Source organism: Coregonus clupeaformis, unplaced genomic scaffold (genome assembly GCF_020615455.1).
Source record: "Coregonus clupeaformis isolate EN_2021a unplaced genomic scaffold, ASM2061545v1 scaf2404, whole genome shotgun sequence".
NCBI classification, from domain to species: domain Eukaryota; kingdom Metazoa; phylum Chordata; class Actinopteri; order Salmoniformes; family Salmonidae; genus Coregonus; species Coregonus clupeaformis.
Genome location: NW_025535858.1, coordinates 35477 through 54156, shown reverse-complemented (window position 1 = coordinate 54156; position 18680 = coordinate 35477). Strand labels below are relative to the sequence as shown.

The 18680-nt window shown below is 42.4% G+C and overlaps 1 protein-coding gene and 1 long non-coding RNA gene across 3 annotated transcripts in view; both read left to right on the top strand.

Moving 5' to 3' along the window:
* The window catches only part of LOC121579164, a 37231-nt gene that overhangs the window by 3169 nt on the left and 15382 nt on the right, over positions 1-18680 (top strand). The window contains exons 3-19 of one of the 2 annotated variants that reach the window (XM_041893508.2): positions 13719-13998; positions 14267-14366; positions 14542-14627; positions 14982-15066; positions 15352-15529; positions 15606-15770; positions 15897-16043; positions 16314-16376; positions 16500-16614; positions 16768-16904; positions 17031-17129; positions 17232-17367; positions 17541-17654; positions 17778-17950; positions 18086-18228; positions 18333-18442; positions 18622-18660. In XM_041893508.2, the coding sequence (XP_041749442.2) occupies positions 13719-13998; positions 14267-14366; positions 14542-14627; positions 14982-15066; positions 15352-15529; positions 15606-15770; positions 15897-16043; positions 16314-16376; positions 16500-16614; positions 16768-16904; positions 17031-17129; positions 17232-17367; positions 17541-17654; positions 17778-17950; positions 18086-18228; positions 18333-18442; positions 18622-18660 (2170 nt within the window). Of the gene's footprint in view, positions 1-13718; positions 13999-14266; positions 14367-14541; positions 14628-14981; positions 15067-15351; positions 15530-15605; positions 15771-15896; positions 16044-16313; positions 16377-16499; positions 16615-16767; positions 16905-17030; positions 17130-17231; positions 17368-17540; positions 17655-17777; positions 17951-18085; positions 18229-18332; positions 18443-18527; positions 18661-18680 lie in introns of both variants that reach the window. The other variant, XM_041893507.2, reaches the window with a different exon arrangement.
* LOC123488624 lies at positions 8755-10175 on the top strand. The gene is made up of 2 exons (XR_006660210.1): positions 8755-9135; positions 9287-10175. It is a non-coding gene; the product is annotated as an uncharacterized LOC123488624 (long non-coding RNA).

The following is an 18680-nucleotide window of genomic DNA, read 5'->3' as shown; positions in this document are numbered from 1 at the left end:
CTCACATTGCATGGTGGACACTGTTACTGCAGCATTTCGGCTGGCCCGCCGGGCTTTGCCTTTTGCTGTGGTGGCACATTCTACTGGAGGAGTAACTGCCTTACCTGGACGATTGGATAGTCTGCCCCATTCAGGGAACAGGCCACAACGGACACGAGGACCCTCTTGAACCACATTCTATTTCTGGGCTTCACCGTAAATGAGGAGAAGAGTCACCTGACCCCCTCAGAGAAGGTGATCTACCTCGAGATGTCCATAGACTCGACTCTCATGAGGGCAACAAAATCCTATCCTATCTCAAACGTTTCTAGCTTGGACGAGCCATGTCGGTGTTAAAGTGCCAACAGTTACTCGGCCTACTGACGGTGGCTTCACTGTTGGTTCCACTGGGCATTCTCCATCAGGCCACTCCAGTGATGGTTCAACTCCCATGGCCGGCACCCAAAACAACACAGACACCGTCAACTGTTGGTGATGAGTGCATGTTTGGCTATCCCCCTCCTTCCTGTTAAAGCGGGTGGCCCTGATCAGAGTTCACAGCAGAGAGCTGGTGTGCGCTGACGCTCTCTGACGGGTTGGGGTGCCGTGTTCAGAGGCATGGCAGCCGCTGGAGCTCCCCATGGAGTGGTCAACACATCAATGTGTTGGAGCTCATGGTGGTTTGCCTAGCTCTCCAACAGTTCCAGCTCTACCTGGTAGGACAGCATTTCCTAGTCCAATGGCTCAGGAGCTCTTGCCATGGGCCCAGACCTGCTCGGCATCGCTGCGAGCAGCACATATCCCCGGGGTCCTGAACAATGCAGTGGACATGCTCTTGGACACCCTCAGGTGGTGCTACAGCTTTGAGACAGGTTTGGGAGCGCACAGGTGGACTTGTTTGCATCTCAGGAGAACACTCATTGGCCAAGCTAGTCCTAGATGTTGGACCCTACAGTCCCTCTGGGTCTGGAAGCCCTCGCTCACAATTGGCCGGCAACAAAGCTTTATGCATTCCCACCATTTCCCCTGATCACAGCTACGCTAGACAGGGTCATCTTGATGGGCCACCAGCTGCCCTTGATGGCTCCATTCTGGCCGAGACCACCATGGTTCAGCCTTCTGTTGTCCCTCCTCTCTGGGACCCCATAGCAGTTGCCCCTGAGGCCCGACCTGCTCTTTCTGGCTTGGGGGACACTGTGACATCCGGACCCGCACCGCCTCCATCTTCGGGCTTGGCCCCGGAGAGGCGTTAGTGGACCAGTCTTCAGGACAATGTGGTGAACACATTGCGGAGTGCCATGGCTCCTTCCACCAATGCGTCCTATCAAATGTGTTGGGGCATATTCTGTACCTGGTGTGAGAGTCATATGTGCAAAGGTTTTTACAGTTTTCACGGTCACTGCCCGATGCGGGCCGAGCAGCATCCACATTGAAAGGGTATCTAGCCGCTATACCGGCATGCCATGACGACGGCCAAGAGGGAGCCATGGGTGGCTACCCATTGCGGTCCAAATTTATGAAGGGAAATCGACGTTTGTGTCCAGCAATGGCCTGCTCGGTCCCCTCATTCTTGCCGAAGGTCCTGTCTGACAGACATGTGAACCGGCCCTTACATTTGTCTGCATATGCCTTTCCACAGCTGCGGGTGAGCTGGGTGTTTTCCCCCAAGTGTGCTGTGCCCAGTCAGGGCCCTATTACACAGACAACATCACCTATATACTTCCTGATAAACTCAGTCACCGTTTCAGTGTATTCGTCTAAATTATTTCCGGAAGCTACCCGGAACATATCCCAGTCCGCGTGATCAAAACAATCTTGAAGCGTAGATTCTGATTGGTCAGACCAGCGTTGAATAGTCCTTAGCACGGGTATTTCATGTTTGAGTTTCTGCCTATAGGAAGGGAGGAGCAAAATGGAGTCGTGGTCAGATTTGCCGAACGGAGGGCGGGGGAGGGCCTTATAACCATCCTGGAAGTTCAAATAGCAATGGTCGAGGATTTTAGCAACGCGAGTACAACAGTCGATATGTTGATAGAACTTCGGCATCCTAGTCCTCAAATTTGCTTTGTTAAAATCCCCGGCTACAATAAATGCAGCCTCAGGATATGTGGTTTCCAGTTTGCATAAAGTCCAGTGAAGTTCTTTGAGGGCCGTTGTGGTATCGGCTTGAGGGGGGATATACACGGCCGTGACTATAACCAAAGAAAATTATCTTGGGAGATAATACGGTCGGCATTTGATTGTGAGATATTTTAGGTCAGGTGAACAAAAGGACTTGAGTTCCTGTATGTTACTACAATTACACCATGAGTCGTTAATCATGAAACACACACCTCCGCCCTTCTGCTTCCCGTAGAGAGATATTTATTCCTGTCTGCGCAATGAACTGAGAACCCCTCTGGCTGGACCGATTTCAACAGAATATCCATTGCCTGGACTTCGTTGATCTTGTTAACCAAAGACTGAACATTAGCGAGTAGTATACTTGGAAGCGGTGGGTGGTGTGCGCGCCTCCTAAGTCGAACCAGCAGGCCGATCCGAGTGCCTCTCCGCCGGCGATGTTTTGGGTCAGCCGCTGGAATCAGTTCAGTTGCCCTGGGGGGAGCAAACAAAGGACTTGCTTCGGGAAAGTCGTAATGCTGGTGCGTTACCGCCGCTCTGATATCCAATAGTTTTCCCCGGCTGTATGTAATGATACAAAACACTTTCTGAGCTAATAATTAAAAAAATAATACATAAAAAAACAAAATACTGCAAGGTTTCCTAAGAGCTAGTCGCGAGGCCGCCATCTTCGTCGGCACCAGGTAGAACTCCTTCGTCAGCGCCAGGTAAGGGCTCTGTTTTGTGTATGCTTACCCAGGCGTGATGTTTTGATTACCGTGTAAATCTCTCCCGGACAAGGTGATTTTTTAAAATCAATATATTCGCCTGTATTTACCCACCCCAAAATGAAATGCTAATGTGGCTATCATACAGAACTACAAATGCCTGTCTCAAGCTTCACGTCACTCACCAGTGCCATGATGATCTGGATGAGACTGCCGAATCGAGGCAAAGGTAAGAATATCTGGATTAACTATCTAATGTTAGCTAAATTGAGTAATTATTAAATTGGCTAAAGTTGTTTAAATTGACAATTATGTGAACTGTCTTGGGCAAGTTTTAAATTGAAAATGCCTGTTATCTAGCTAGCAAGGTCATGGTTATCAAGTTAGCAACATTAGCCTGGCTAGATGGCTACATAAACCGTCTATTTGTCTAGCCATTTAAATGCATGAGAAATTCATAAAAACGAGTTTAGCTTTCTTTGGCTTTTATAAACCAACATTCTAGCTTGCTAGTTAATTAGCTAGCTAACTTAGATGGTGAAGCTAGGGCTAGGCATTCTTGATAATGTTTGTTTGTGGATGAGAGAGTGGGTAGCCCACTTCAAGTACTACTTGAGAGGTTTCGGAGATGGACTGATTAGCATCCTCTCTTGAGTCAACAGTGTGCTTACTTTACTGCGGGAAAACATTGATATGTTTGCTGTTACCCTCTGGACAGCAGATCATTAGTATAGCTAGTAGGCAAGGTTATGTAACCTTATTTAGTCCTACCTGCTATGGTGGGTTTCAAATGAATTGGTATTCACATGTTTGTTTTTGAGGTAGAATTACTGTCATGTTATTGATGCCAAATTGCAAACCTTATTTGCACCTTCTCTATTCCAGAACCAATGGGTGTGCCTGAGTCTTATCACCTCTTAACTAGGTAAGCTGTTTCAACCTGTAAAACTATTCTCCTGCTTTGGTCTGGTTCAGTCATTGCAGGAGTGTGTGAAGCGTTTTGTCCCAGCCCAGCTCTAACATCTGACTTAAATAATCAACATACCGAATCACAGCGATAGGCTATGGTTTGTAATCAGGTATGGGCTGGGCTGAAACAAAAGCTCATACACACTTGAACTTGAAGACTGATGCCATGGCGGTGGCTGCTAAGAAGAAGGGAGCAGCTGTGAACCAGAAGACTGCAGCAAAGGCAGCACTGGCCCACACCTGCCCTGTCTTATCGGGTGAGTAGTATTGGTTGGTCTTCACTGACATTTTCAACCTCGCCCTGACCGAGTCTGTAACGTACATGTTTCAAGCAGACCATCATAGTCCCTGTGCCCAAGGAAGCGAAGGTAACCTGCCTAAGTTATTACCGCCCCATAGCACTCACGTCGGTAGCCATGAAGTACTTTGAAAGGCTTGTCATGGCTCACATCAACACCATCATCCCGGAAACCCTAAACCCACTCCAATTCGCATACCACCCCAACAGATCCACAGATGACGCAATCTCAATCGCACTCCACACTGCCCTTTCCCACCTGGACAAAAGGAACAGGTGTGTGAGAATGCTGTTCATTGACTACAGCTCAGCGTTCAACACCATAGTGCCCACAAAGCTCATCACTAAGCTAAGGACCCTTGGACTAAATACCTCCCTCTGCAACTGGATCCTGGACTTCCTGACGGGCCGCCCCCAGGTGGTAAGGGTAGGCAACAACACATCTGCCACGCTGATCCTCAACACTGGGGCCCCTCAGGGGTGCGTGCTTAGTCCCCTCCTGTACTCCCTGTTCACCCACGACTGCGTGGCCAAACACGACTCCAACACCATTATTAAGTTTGCAGACACAACAGTGGTAGGCCTGATCACCAACAACGATGAATCCGCCTATAGGGAGGAGGTCAGAGACCTAGCAGTGTGGTGCCAGGCCAACAACCTCTCCCTCAATGTGAGTAAGACAAAGGAGCTGATCGTGGACAATAGGAAAAGGCGGGCCGAACAGGCCCACATTAACATTGACGGGGCTGTAGTGGAGCGGGTCGAGAGTTTAAAGATCCTTGATGTCCACATCACCAACAAACTATCATGGTCCAAACACACCAAGACAGTCGTGAAGAGGGCACGATAACACCTTTTCCCCCTCAGGAGACTGAAAAGATTTGGCATGGTACCCCAGATCCTCAAAAAGTTATTCAGCTACACCATCAAGAGCATCCTGACTGGTTGCATCACTGCCTGGTATGGCAACTGCTCGGCGTCTGACCGTAAGGCGCTACAGAGGGTAGTGCGTACGGCCCAGTACATCACTGGGGCCAAGCTTCCTGCCATTCAGGACCTACAGTGGGGAAAAATAGTATTTAGTCAGCCACCAATTGTGCAAGTTCTCCCACTTAAAAAGATGAGAGAGGCCTGTAATTTTCGTCATAGGTACACGTCAACTATGACAGACAAATTGAGGGGGAAAATATCCAGAAAATCACATTGTAGGATTTTTAATGAATTTATTTGCAAATTATAGTGGAAAATAAGTATTTGGTCACCTACAAACAAGCAAGATTTCTGTCTCTCACAGACCTGTAACTTCTTCTTTAAGAGGCTCCTCTGTCCTCCACTTGTTACCTGTATTAATGGCACCTGTTTGAACTTGTTAACAGTATAAAAGACACCTGTCCACAACCTCAAACAGTCACACTCCAAACTCCACTATGGCCAAGACCAAAGAGCTGTCAAAGGACACCAGAAACAAAATTGTAGACCTGCACCATGCTGGGAAGACTGAATCTGCAATAGGTAAGCAGCTTGGTTTGAAGAAATCAACTGTGGGAGCAATTATTAGGAAATGGAAGACATACAAGACCACTGATAATCTCCCTCGATCTGGGGCTCCACGCAAGATCTCACCCTGTGGGGTCAAAATGATCACAAGAACGGTGAGAAAAAATCCCAGAACCACACGGGGGGACCTAGTGAATGACCTGCAGAGAGCTGGGACCAAAGTAACAAAGCCTACCATCAGTAATACACTACGCCGCCAGGGACTCAAATCCTGCAGTGCCAGACGTGTCCCCCTGCTTAAGCCAGTACATGTCCAGGCCCGTCTGAAGTTTGCTAGAGTGCATTTGGATGATCCAGAAGAGGATTGGGAGAATGTCATATGGTCAGAACTTTTTGGTAAAAACTCAACTCGTCGTGTTTGGAGGACAAAGAATGCTGAGTTGCATCCAAAGATCACCATACCTACTGTGAAGCATGGGGGTGGAAACATCATGCTTTGGGGCTGTTTTTCTGCAAAGGGACCAGGACGACTGATCCGTGTAAAGGAAAGAATGAATGGGGCCATGTATCGTGACATTTTGAGTGAAAACCTCCTTCCATCAGCAAGGGCATTGAAGATGAAACGTGGCTGGGTCTTTCAGCATGACAATGATCCCAAACACACCGCCCGGGCAACGAAGGAGTGGCTTCGTAAGAAGCATTTCAAGGTCCTGGAGTGGCCTAGCCAGTCTTCAGATCTCAACCCGACAGTCCCAAAACATCACTGCTCTAGAGGAGATCTGCATGGAGGAATGGGCCAAAATACCAGCAACAGTGTGTGAAAACCTTGTGAAGACTTACAGAAAACGTTTGACCTGTGTCATTGCCAACAAAGGGTATATAACAAAGTATTGAGAAACTTTTGTGTTTGACCAAATACTTATTTTCCACCATAATTTGCAAATAAATTCATTAAAAATCCTACAATGTGATTTTCTGGAGAAAAAAAATCTCATTTTGTCTGTCATAGTTGACGTGTACCTATGATGAAAATTACAGGCCTCGCTCATCTTTTTAAGTGGGAGAACTTGCACAATTGGTGGCTGACTAAATACTTTTTTCCCCCACTGTATATACTAGCCGGTGTCAGAGGAAGGCCCAAAAAATTGTCAAAGACTCCAGTTACCCAAGTCATAGACTGTTCTCTCTATTTACATTGACCCCCCCCCCCCCTCCCCCTTTGTTTTTACACTGCTGCTACTCGCTATTCATTATCTATGCATAGTCACTTTACCCCTACATACAGTGGCTTGTGAAAGTATTCACCCCCCTTGGCATTTTTGTTGCCTTACAACCTTGAATTAAAATTGATTTTTGAGGGGTTTGTGTCATTTGATTTACACAACATGCCTACCACTTTGAAGATGCAAAATAATTTTAGATGCAAACAAGAAATACCCCCCCCGCAAAGTCAATACATTGTAGAGCCACCTTTTGCAGCAATTACAGCTGCAAGTCTCTTGTGGTATGTCTCTATAAGCTTGGCACATCTAGCCACTAGGATTTTTGCCCATTCTTCAAGGTAAAACTGCTCCAGCTTCAAGTTGGATGGGTTCCGCTGGTGTACAGATATCTAATATTATAATAATAATAATAACATAATAATAATAATAATATGGCATTTAGCAGACGCTTTTATCCAAAGCGACTTACAGTCATGCGTGCATACATTTTTGTGAATGGGTGGTCCCGGGGATCGAACCCACTACCCTGGCGTTACAAGCGCTGTGCTCTACCAGCTGAGCTACAGAGGACCACAGATTCTCAATTGGATTGAGGTCTGGGCTTTGACTAGGCCATTCCAAGACATTTAAATGTTTCCCCTTAAACCACTCAAGTGTTGCTTTAGCAGTATGCTTAGGGTCATTGTCCTGCTGGAAGGTGAACCTCCGTCCCAGTCTCAAATCTCTGGAAGACTGAAACAGGTTTTCCTCAAGAATTTCCCTGTATTTAGCGCCATCCATCATTCCTTCAATTCTGACCAGTTTCCCAGTCCCTGCCGATGATGCTGCCTCCAACGTGCTTCACTGTGGGGATGGTGTTCTCAGGGTGATGAGAGGTGTTGGGTTTGCGCCAGACATAGCGATTTCCTTGATGGCCAGAAAGCTCAATTTTAGTCTCATCTGACCAGAGTACCTTCTTCCATATGTTTGGGGAGTCTCCCACATGCCTTTTGGCGAACACCAAAAGTGTTGCTTATTTTTTTCTTTAAGCAATGGCTTTTTTCTGGCCACTCTTCCATAAAGCCCAGCTCTGTGGAGTGTACGGCTTAAAGTGGTCCTAGGGACAGATACTCCAATCTCCGCTGTGGAGCTTTGCAGCTCCTTCAGGGTTATCTTTGGTCTCTTTGTTGCCTCTCTGATTAATGCCCTCCTTGCCTGGTCCGTGAGTTTTGGTGGGCGGCCCTCTCTTGGCAGGTTTGTTGTGGTGCCATATTCTTTCAATTTTTTAATAATGGATTTAATGGTGCTCCGTGGGATGTTCAACGTTTCTGATATTTTTTTTAGAACCCAACCCTGATCTGTACTTCTCCACAACTTTATCCCTGACCTGTTTGGAGAGCTCCTTGGTCTTCATGGTGCCGCTTGCTTGGTGGTGCCCCTTGCTTAGTGGTGTTGCAGACTCTGGGGCCTTTCAGAACAGGTGTATATATACTGAGATCATGTGACAGATCATGTGACACTGATATTGCACACATTATTTAACTAATTATGTGACTTCTGAAGGTAATTGGTTGCACCAGATCTTATTTAGGGGCTTCATAGCAAAGGGGTGAATACATATGCACGCACCACTTTTCCGTTATTTATATTTTAAGTAATTATTTACATTTAAGTAATTTTTTGGACTATTTTGTGTATGTCCATTACATGAAATCCAAATAAAAATACATTTAAATTACAGTTTGTAATGCAACAAAATAGGAAAAACGCCAAGGGGGATGAATACTTTTGCAAGGCACTGTACATGTACAAATTACCTCGACTAACCTGTACCCCCGCACATTGACTCTGTACCGGTACCCCCTGTATATAGCCTCGTAATTGTTATTTTATTGTTACTTTTTTAAATTTTGTTTTACTTTAGTTTATTTAGTAAATTGTTTCTTAACTCTTTCTTGAACTGCATTGTTGGTTAAGGGTTTGTAAGTAAGCATTTCACGGTAAGGTCTACACATGTTGTATTCGGTGCATGTGACAAATACAATTTGAATTGATTTACTGAATGTGCCTTTAGGTGCCTCTCCATGTGTAGGGTATAGTACTGGCCTGTGTGGTACAGTCTTTCATATGTGTAGTAGTTTGTTGCATCGTATTGCCTAGTTTATCATTTTTGTCAACTTTGAATTCAATCTAAGCCATAGATTAAGTTCCTCCATTTTGTACTTGACCTTTTTATAGATGCAGACCAGAAGACATTCAAGCAGCACTTTGAGAGCAAGCATCCCAAGTCTCCAATGGTCCCAGTACTGGGTGATGTGAAGGCCTAATTGACCACATACACTCAAATGGACCTACAGCTGTGGTAAGATTATTTCATCATTCACACACAGTAGACAGTGTAAACCACCATGTTGTCAACAAAATGCTGTCCTCAATGCTTAAGTTGTATTGTCTATGGCTCAATTTGTGGAAATGCTGTGATCACTCGTCGTCTTTAATGTTGTGATTCACAGAAACACGATGACCATGATTTGAATGCTGCAACAGACGGAATAACGTAGAGGGACACGCTTGGACCCCAAGTATGACTGGACATGGGCCGGATATTTGTGACAACGACCTAAAAGGGGTGCAGAAGCACACCAGCACCCCATTTGATGTTTATTCCATGGCCAACCATCTCTCTAGCTACCCCTTATTCCACACTATGCATTTTATGCCCCATGGTCCCTCAACTTCTGACACTTTGGAACTCTCCATCTTATCTCTATAAACCCACCTTACCTTCACCCATTTTCCCTATGCTGCTTCCTTCACTTGTTCTTTTCCTGATTTGATAACATCTAGACTCAGTAACATATTTAAAAGTGTTGTGGTGTACTTTTTTTGCTACCTTTTTTCCACCTGTGTAATGCTGTCCTGCTTATTCTGGGGTTCAGACTGAATGCTGTGGTAAATGTGCTGCTCACAATTGGCAGCAGCAACATGGACCTGTTAAATCGACAAGAAGGGTGTTGATATAGCTGCGTTTAGGCATGGCTTCCTTGTTTTGAGTATGTTGTGTGTTTCTCATTCTGCTGGAGTTGACCTAGTATTTTATATAAAACCTACCTTACACATCCAGTTTTTCCATTTGTAACTCGCCCACCAAAATCACAATATGCTGTTTTACATGTGTTATTTGTGCTGGTCTAATTCCTAAAATGGAAAAGCAGAATAATCTGTGGGCTCTTGGATAGTAATAATAGTTAATATGGTGCTCATCAATGTCACAGGTTTGTGGCATTGATGAATAAATCATTGAATTAATACTTAAATTCAGATGTTTATATGTTATGTATAAAAAGCATATGTATGCATTGTTTACTATTTTGATTTATTTAAAACAATGTAATTGTTGGAGTTCAGGTGTTTGATGTGATTGATGGGTGACTAGGTGCATTCTTATTCATGATTATGGATACATTCTGCAATGAGTTCATCTGGCATTGAATCTGCAACAGAACATGTCAACAAGTTAGTTCTGAATTGCTTTAATACAGTGGTGCATTCTGACACCATGAATTGAAATAGATTTCACTTGGTTCATACAGTAGGCAGAAATGATAAGGGATTAAATATAGACCTCCACCGGCTGAAGGAGAAGAGGATCTGGTAAAATAAGGGTGTCGCTAATACCATGTAGGTAGCCTTTTTACAAAAAAATAGCCTATTTTTTCATGGCATGTTATAAATATAAAGTATTCTGTACAAGACAAGACCAAATGCCTAAAAAATGCAAATATTAGTTAAATAAAAATATGGGCCAGTAAATTAAAGTGTTCAATATATATTTTGTTTTGGATCAAGGTACAGTGGGGAAAAACAGTATTTAGTCAGCCACCAATTGTGCAAGTTCTCCCACTTAAAAAGATGAGAGAGGCCTGTAATTTTCATCATAGGTACACGTCAACTATGACAGACAAAATGAGAAAAAAAATCCAGAAAATCACATTGTAGGATTTTTTATGAATTTATTTGCAAATTATGGTGGAAAATAAGTATTTGGTCAATAACAAAAGTTTCTCAATACTTTGTTATATACCCTTTGTTGGCAATGACACAGGTCAAACGTTTTCTGTAAGTCTTCACAAGGTTTTCACACACTGTTGCTGGTATTTTGGCCCATTCCTCCATGCAGATCTCCTCTAGAGCAGTGATGTTTTGGGGCTGTCGCTGGACAACACGGACTTTCAACTCTCTCCAAAGATTTTCAATGGGGTTGAGATCTGGAGACTGGCTAGGCCACTCCAGGACCTTGAAATGCTTCTTACGAAGCCACTCCTTCATTGCCCGGGCGGTGTGTTTGGGATCATTGTCATGCTGAAAGACCCAGCCACGTTTCATCTTCAATGCCCTTGCTGATGGAAGGAGGTTTTCACTCAAAATCTCACGATACATGGCCCCATTCATTCTTTCCTTTACACGGATCAGTCGTCCTGGTGCCTTTGCAGAAAAACAGCCCCAAAGCATGATGTTTCCACCCCCATGCTTCACAGTAGGTATGGTGTTCTTTGGATGCAACTCAGAATTCTTTGTCCTCCAAACACGACGAGTTGAGTTTTTACCAAAAAGTTCTATTTTGGTTTCATCTGACCATATGACATTCTCCCAATCCTCTTCTGGATCATCCAAATGCACTCTAGCAAACTTAAAACGGGCCTGGACATGTACTGGCTTAAGTAGGGGGACACGTCTGGCACTGCAGGATTTGAGTCCCTGGCGGCGTAGTGTATTACTGATGGTAGGCTTTGTTACTTTGGTCCCAGCTCTCTGCAGGTCATTCACTAGGTCCCCCCGTGTGGTTCTGGGATTTTTGCTCACTGTTTGTGTGATCATTTTGACCCCACGGGGTGAGATCTTGCATGGAGCCCCAGATCGAGGGAGATTATCAGTGGTCTTGTATGTCTTCCATTTCCTAATAATTGCTCCCACAGTTGATTTCTTCAAACCAAGCTGCTTACCTATTGCAGATTCAGTCTTCCCAGCCTGGTGCAGGTCTACAATTTTGTTTCTGGTGTCCTTTGACAGCTCTTTGGTCTTGGCCATAGTGGAGTTTGGAGTGTGACTGTTTGAGGTTGTGGACAGGTGTCTTTTATACTGATAACAAGTTCAAACAGGTGCCATTAATACAGGTAACGAGTCGAGGACAGAGGAGCCTCTTAAAGAAGAAGTTACAGGTCTGTGAGAGCCAGAAATCTTGCTTGTTTGTAGGTGACCAAATACTTATTTTCCACCATAATTTGCAAATAAATTCATTAAAAATCCTACAATGTGATTTTCTGGCCTCTCTCATCTTTTTAAGTGGGAGAACTTGCACAATTGGTGGCTGACTAAATACTTTTTTCCCCCACTGTAGCTAGTAGCTAGCAGGGATTTGTAGTCTTGCAGGAGCTAGCAGGGATTTGTAGTCTTGCATGATGTCTACTTTGATGCTAATATATACTGAACAAAAATATAAACGCAACAATTTTAAAGGTTTTACTGAGTTACAGTTCAAATAAGGAAATCAGTCAATTGAATTAATTTCATTAAACCCTAATCTATGGATTTCACGACTGGGCAGGGGCAAAGCCATGGGTGGACCTGGGAGGGCATAGGCCCACCCATTTGGGAGCCAGGCCCAGCCAATGAGTTTTTCCCCACAAAAGGGCTTTATTACAGACAGAAATACTCCTCAGTTTCATCAGCTGTCCGGTAGGTGAAGAAGCTGCATGTGGAGGTCCTGTTTTGGCGTGGTTACACGTGGTCTGCGGTTGTGAGGCCAGTTGGATGTATCATGTCAAATTCTCTAAAACGACGTTGGAGGTGGCTTATGGTAGAAAAATGAACATTCAGTTCTCTGGCAACAGCTCTGGTGGACATTCCTGCAGTCAGCATGCCAATTGCACGCTCCCTCAAAAATTGAGATATCTGTGGCATTGTGTCTGTGACAAAACTGCACATTTTAGAGTGAGTGGCCTTTTATTGTCCCCAGCACAAGATGCACCTGTGTAATGATCATGCTGTTTAATCAGCTTCTTGATATGCCACACCTGTCAGGTGGATGGATTATCTTGGCAAAGGAGAAATGCTCACTAACTGGGATGTAAACAAATGTGTGCACAAAATTGGAGAGAAATACGCTTTTTGTGTGTATGGAAAATTTCGGGGATCTTTTATTTCAGCTAATGAAACATGGGACCAACACTTTACATGTTGCGTTTTATATTTTTGTTCAGTATATATATTGATAAAAGTCACCTTGTCCGAGAGAGATTTACACAGTTATCAAAACGTCACGCCAGGGTAAGCCTACACGAAACTCATTCTAAATTCTCAATGGACAAAATTTATGGAGCAGCAGTAAAATCACAATAGCGAGGCTATATACAGGGGGTACCGGTACCGAGTCAATGTGCGGGGGCACAGGTTAGTCGAGGTAATTGAGGTAATATGTACATGTAGGTAGAGTTAAAGTGACTATTCTTAAATAATGAACAGAGAGTAGCATCAGCGTAACAGAAGGGGGGGGGCTAGATTTGGCGCTCCGGTACCGCCTGCCGTGTGGTATCAGAGAGAACAGTCTATGACTAGGGTGGCTGGAGTCTTTGATTTATAAGTGTTCAAAAATCTCTGAGTCCAAAGGAGGGCACTGCCCCCCTACGAGCCTCCCCCGGCCGTACTCAGAAACACCACCTTGTTAAAACATCCATTGGCAGACTTTGTACAGTACACCATTGGAAGATTTTTATATGCACTAAAATAGGGTTTTTTGGTTTTGTACACAGCCATACGATATGTGGTATAGAAAAGTACCATCTTAGTAGAGTACATGGGGAGCTATATCTCTGCAGATTATCTGTCTATCTGGTCAAAATAACGGATACAGGTCCCCCTGCAGCTAACTTTTTGCTTTGTTTTTAGCTGTTCTTCAACTCCGCTATCCCTGTGGTTGTTGGGATAAGATACTGCCTGGATGTGATCTTCGTGTTGAACATCATCTCACGCTTTTACATTGGATATGAAAGTAATGGTGTAGTCATAATTGATTCCAAACCAGTGCAGAGAAAATATCTCCGAACATGGTTTATCATGGACCTGTTGGCTGTTCTTCCCTTTGAGACTCTGAGATATGCTTCGCCTGAATTGCATTTTATGCATATCAATCGATGTCTAAGAGTCTTACGGCTGTTTGACATAATATGTAAGTTTCTTGATTTCATTTGATTGTTTTATTGTACAATAATGATGACAATAATCACTACTGTATTTGTAAACCACCTAAAGCCCTAACTTAAAAAAAAAAAAAGAATGGTACATGTTCATGATTAACATAATGACAACAAGATAAAATTACAGAATCCTATTTACTGTGGCAAAAACAGCTAGCTTAATTTATATTGTAAAAATTATTCCAAAACTGCCAATTAATCCAATCTTAACCTTAACTGTCTCATATTGTTTCAATTAAGCGTCCTTTGGAAAAGAACCTGACACCAACAAGATACATGTTGCAGTCCTGAATTCCTTTTCTATTGTTGTCCTCTGTGTTCAAGTCTCTGCGTGTGCCTGGTGAGTTGGCCTTTTAGTCAGAATTACATGGCACTTCAAACCACCCACCATTCAAAAGCCCCTTTACAAGTAAGACTGTATGACATGGTTTTTCCTTTAGTCTCAAGATGAAAGAGAAAAGACTTGCATTTTAAAAGTTGACTTCCTTATTATCTTCTTTATGTTGGCATACTAGGTACAATCAGGCATGTACAGCTGCTCATGATGACCATCCAAGGGAGTGTCCAAAAGAAGAGAACTGGTTACAGCTGTTGCCAGAGTGTACGTTTTACAGTTTTTTTTCCTTTGCAAAATGAGGTAGTTCGCTAGGTGCAGGCAGGGCTCTACAGTGCAACCATTTGCAACCATATGCGCCTAAATATTTTGCTGTGCGACCTGTAATTTTCATGTAGGAGCACCACAGGTCAGCATAGAGCCCTGATGTAGAGCAAAAAAATGCTCTAATGACTGGAAACAGTGATTGGATTTGCTTCATAAGTGTTGATCAACGATGTAAACCCATCATTGGTGTTGATAAACATGTTGACGACACTAAGATGTTAATAAATGTATCATTGTAGGTGCATTTATGAATGAGTCACTGTTAGGTATTGAATTAAACATTTTTTCTTAAAGTTTCAACCAATTTGACTGGAGCAACAGATTTGGAGTTTTATGCCACGTCACTATACTGGTCTGCAATAACTCTAGGTTCTGTGGGGTAAGTAAGGTGCTTTTAAGTGGGTTTAAATCTATTTCTTTTTTACCAGTACCACTTGGATACAGTGAGCGATGTTAGACAAAGGCTATTAAACATCACAAAATAACCATCTAGACTGCCTATAACCACAGGGATGCTTTGTGACGTTCTCAATGCATCTGTGTTCCTCTGTATTTGCATGAGTTCGTTTTTGACGGGCACAGGTGTTTTGTATTGAATGCTTTAGAATACTGGTCATTTTTCATAAAGAACTGTGAAAGTATAATAATATTTATATTTTCTTAGCTATGGAGACATACATGCTATGAAGATCCCGGAGGTTACGGTTGCCTCACTGGTGATGGTGGTTGGTTTATTTGCCTTCTTTGGAGTAATCGTGACTGGAATGAGCTCCATCATAAGCAATCTGGATGCCCGGAGAGGAAGGTTCCACCATCGAATGGAGTCCATTTGTCTTCATATGGTATATCTCAACACCCATTGACATAAATAATTGATAATCGTGATAAAAACAACAGCTTTTCTTTTTCTTTTTCCAGAAACAAATGGAATTGCCAGAGGAAGTACAAACATGGGTGCACAAATATTACTATTATCTGTGGACCCATCGCAAAGGCAGTATAATCGCTGGACTACTGGATGACCTTCCTTTTCCTCTACATTCAGAAATATCCTCTGCTTGTTACAAACCTCTGATGAAAAAGGTGAGATTTCTTTTAATGTGTTGCTTGGTTTGGTCAGCCATGTATGATCCTTATAGTACTAAGATAAAGTATGATGCTTTGACTGTTGAGACAATGATTATTCAAATGTTTTGTATTCTCTTTCAGACAACCTTGTTTCATGATACCGAAGATGGCTTCAAAAGAGCTTTGTCACTTAAATTCAACACGTACACATACAGTCCTGGACAAATTTTGGCAAAGCCTGGAGAAATCAATCAAAATGCCTACTACATTGAACATGGAGTGGTGCAGGTACATTTAGTTTATTCTATGAATATCAGCAGTCATCACTTTGATGCTATTTTAATGAATGATAGTTTTTCATTCAACATGATCAAACATGATTAAACTAGTTAGTACCAAACTTGAATCGACCATCCAAATCTGTACAAAAACTAAAGTGAAAATGTATAGTCCTATGCTGTAAACATTGAGTGTCTAACCAAATTTAGATTTCCGTATTTCAAAATGAATTTATTATAAAATTGCTTTTGTTTACAAATTATGATGCCCTCCTTACAGGTATTAGGAGATAATCATTGTGACAAAATTGCCACTTTGCTGCCTGGATCGTTAATTGGAGAGGTATGGCAAAGAGCATCACCTCTGTTTGATATTTTGAATTTTTTATAAAAAAAGATGTGTTTGTAAGCTATTCCATGGGTTTATGCATGATGTGTGTGTAAAATATGATTATTGTCCTTCAAGGCTTATCTGATGTACAGAATTCCGAGAAACACTACAATTTGTGCAGCAACATTGTGTGAAATTTGTGTGTTGGAACGCAGAGATCTTCTTGCATTGTTTGCAGATTACCCGGAAGGTAGGTATACTTTTTTAAATCACTTAAACATTTTGATAGAACAAACCAGATTGTTTAATGTAGTGTACATCCCTTGAAATCTGTTCTTTGAAATCTGTATTTTCTGTGACATTACAAATACCGTCATATTGCAAAATAAAATATCTTCAACAGCTGGTTTGAAGATAGCAAGAACAGCTCAAAAACGGCTGCATAATATTAAGCATCCTATTAGGGAAGCCTTTGCGCTAGGAGTGGCATCGAACCCCCAGAATGTGTTTTTTCAGAAGGATTTAAGTGTAAATCTGCTGGTAAGTATGAGTTCTATCACAAGCCATTTCATCCAGTGTTCATTCTTCAGCGATGTAAAGTGTATTTGAGGAAAATAGACTTGGCATGATGTTATTGTATTTACAACTGATTATTTTCCATTTCAGCCAAGGGATCAGAAGATTTTTACATTGTTTATGGAATATTTTGCAAACCAGTCCCACAATGTCTCTTCATCAGTTAAAACATCTACAGACGTGAAAAGGGTAGGTTAGGTGAACGAAGCAAATTGCTCAGAAAGAAGAGAAAATGTATTTTAACTGTAAATCCTTCTATGAGTGCTTAATATATGAATTTGTTGTTCCCAGTCTGTTTGGATGAGAACTATTCGACCAGATGGCATGTTTGCTCAGAAGTGGGAGGTCTTCGTGTTTTGGTGCATCACCATTTCAATTTTTATTGAAACATGGGTACTTTTTTTCACCAACAACCTAGACACAAAGGGTGAGTTGTGTTGGAATTTTTCAATGACCTGATTTTCCATACCACCACTAGAACAACCGTAAACTCTTTTGTTGGAAGAAATGCATCCACTACTAAAGGTTAGCGAGTCCTTAATCTAAAATGAATCGATTACAGAAAATTGTTTTGTGAAGTTTATTTTTATGGCTTTACAGGCTTTCACAACGAAGGATGGGGTGTGCTCTATCTTACAATCAGCTCATTGGTTGATGTTTTTGCCATTATTGACATATTTGTGAACCTCCGCACAGAAGTTTTTACAAAAGATGGTAATGTGTTGATCTTCGTTGTTTATAGAAAAGTCACTGTTATTTGATATGTTCAATACTGCTGCCATATCACTGAATAGAAATACGCATGTGATTTCTGGTTTATTTTCTCTCTTAACAAAGGCTATCAAGCTGACGTAATGGGTATTTTTGGCAACTATCGAAGATCTTGGAATCTGTATTATGACGTCCTGGCTGTTTTCCCTTTGGACATTTTCTCGTTTGCAAAAAGTGGAGAATCACATTGGAGAGTTTTAGGCTATGTCAGATGGAATCGTCTTATTTGGATTCGGAAGGTGAAGTAACAAGTTTAATGCTTTGATTTTATTTGACACAAATTGCCAATCTTGAGCTGCCTGTGTCTCATGGTTTTTATGACCATGTAGGTCATTGTGAGGCTGAACCTGAACACCAATGTCCTTACATTCCAGATTTATTTGTTTTTCAACAAAAACGAAAATGACATGGATAAGAACCTGTTTGAGCAAAGAACGGCAAAATGTATTTTCCTCATGATTTTCTCTGTGCACTGCTGCTCTGGAGTAATGTATCTCACAGGCTGCAAAGACTTCAGGTAATATTCCAGCCTTAAAAAAAAAGAAAAGACAATGGGTTGGAAGTGTTAATGACTTCTGTTTCAATTGATGCATTGACAAATATCTTTCCATCTTTCCATAGGTGTGATGAAGAGTCATGGGCCTGGAACACAGGACTGAAAGCCAGCCAGAGCAACTTGTATCATTATATGATTGCTGTTTATTGGACAACAACAAGCATGACAACCACTGGTGAGATGAAGTCCACCCCACTCAGTATAATACAGTACAGTGCCCAGTGCCTTAAATGTTTCATAACTGAATATTTTTCTCTCAGGATATGGTGACATTGTTCCCAGCACTATGAAAGAGCGACTTACTGCTGTATTTGTTTTATTCATTGGCTTGTTTGTCTTTAACTACATCATCAGTCAAGTCTATGCCACATTGGCCAGTCAGAATGCTGCCAGGTAAATATTTTTCACTTTTG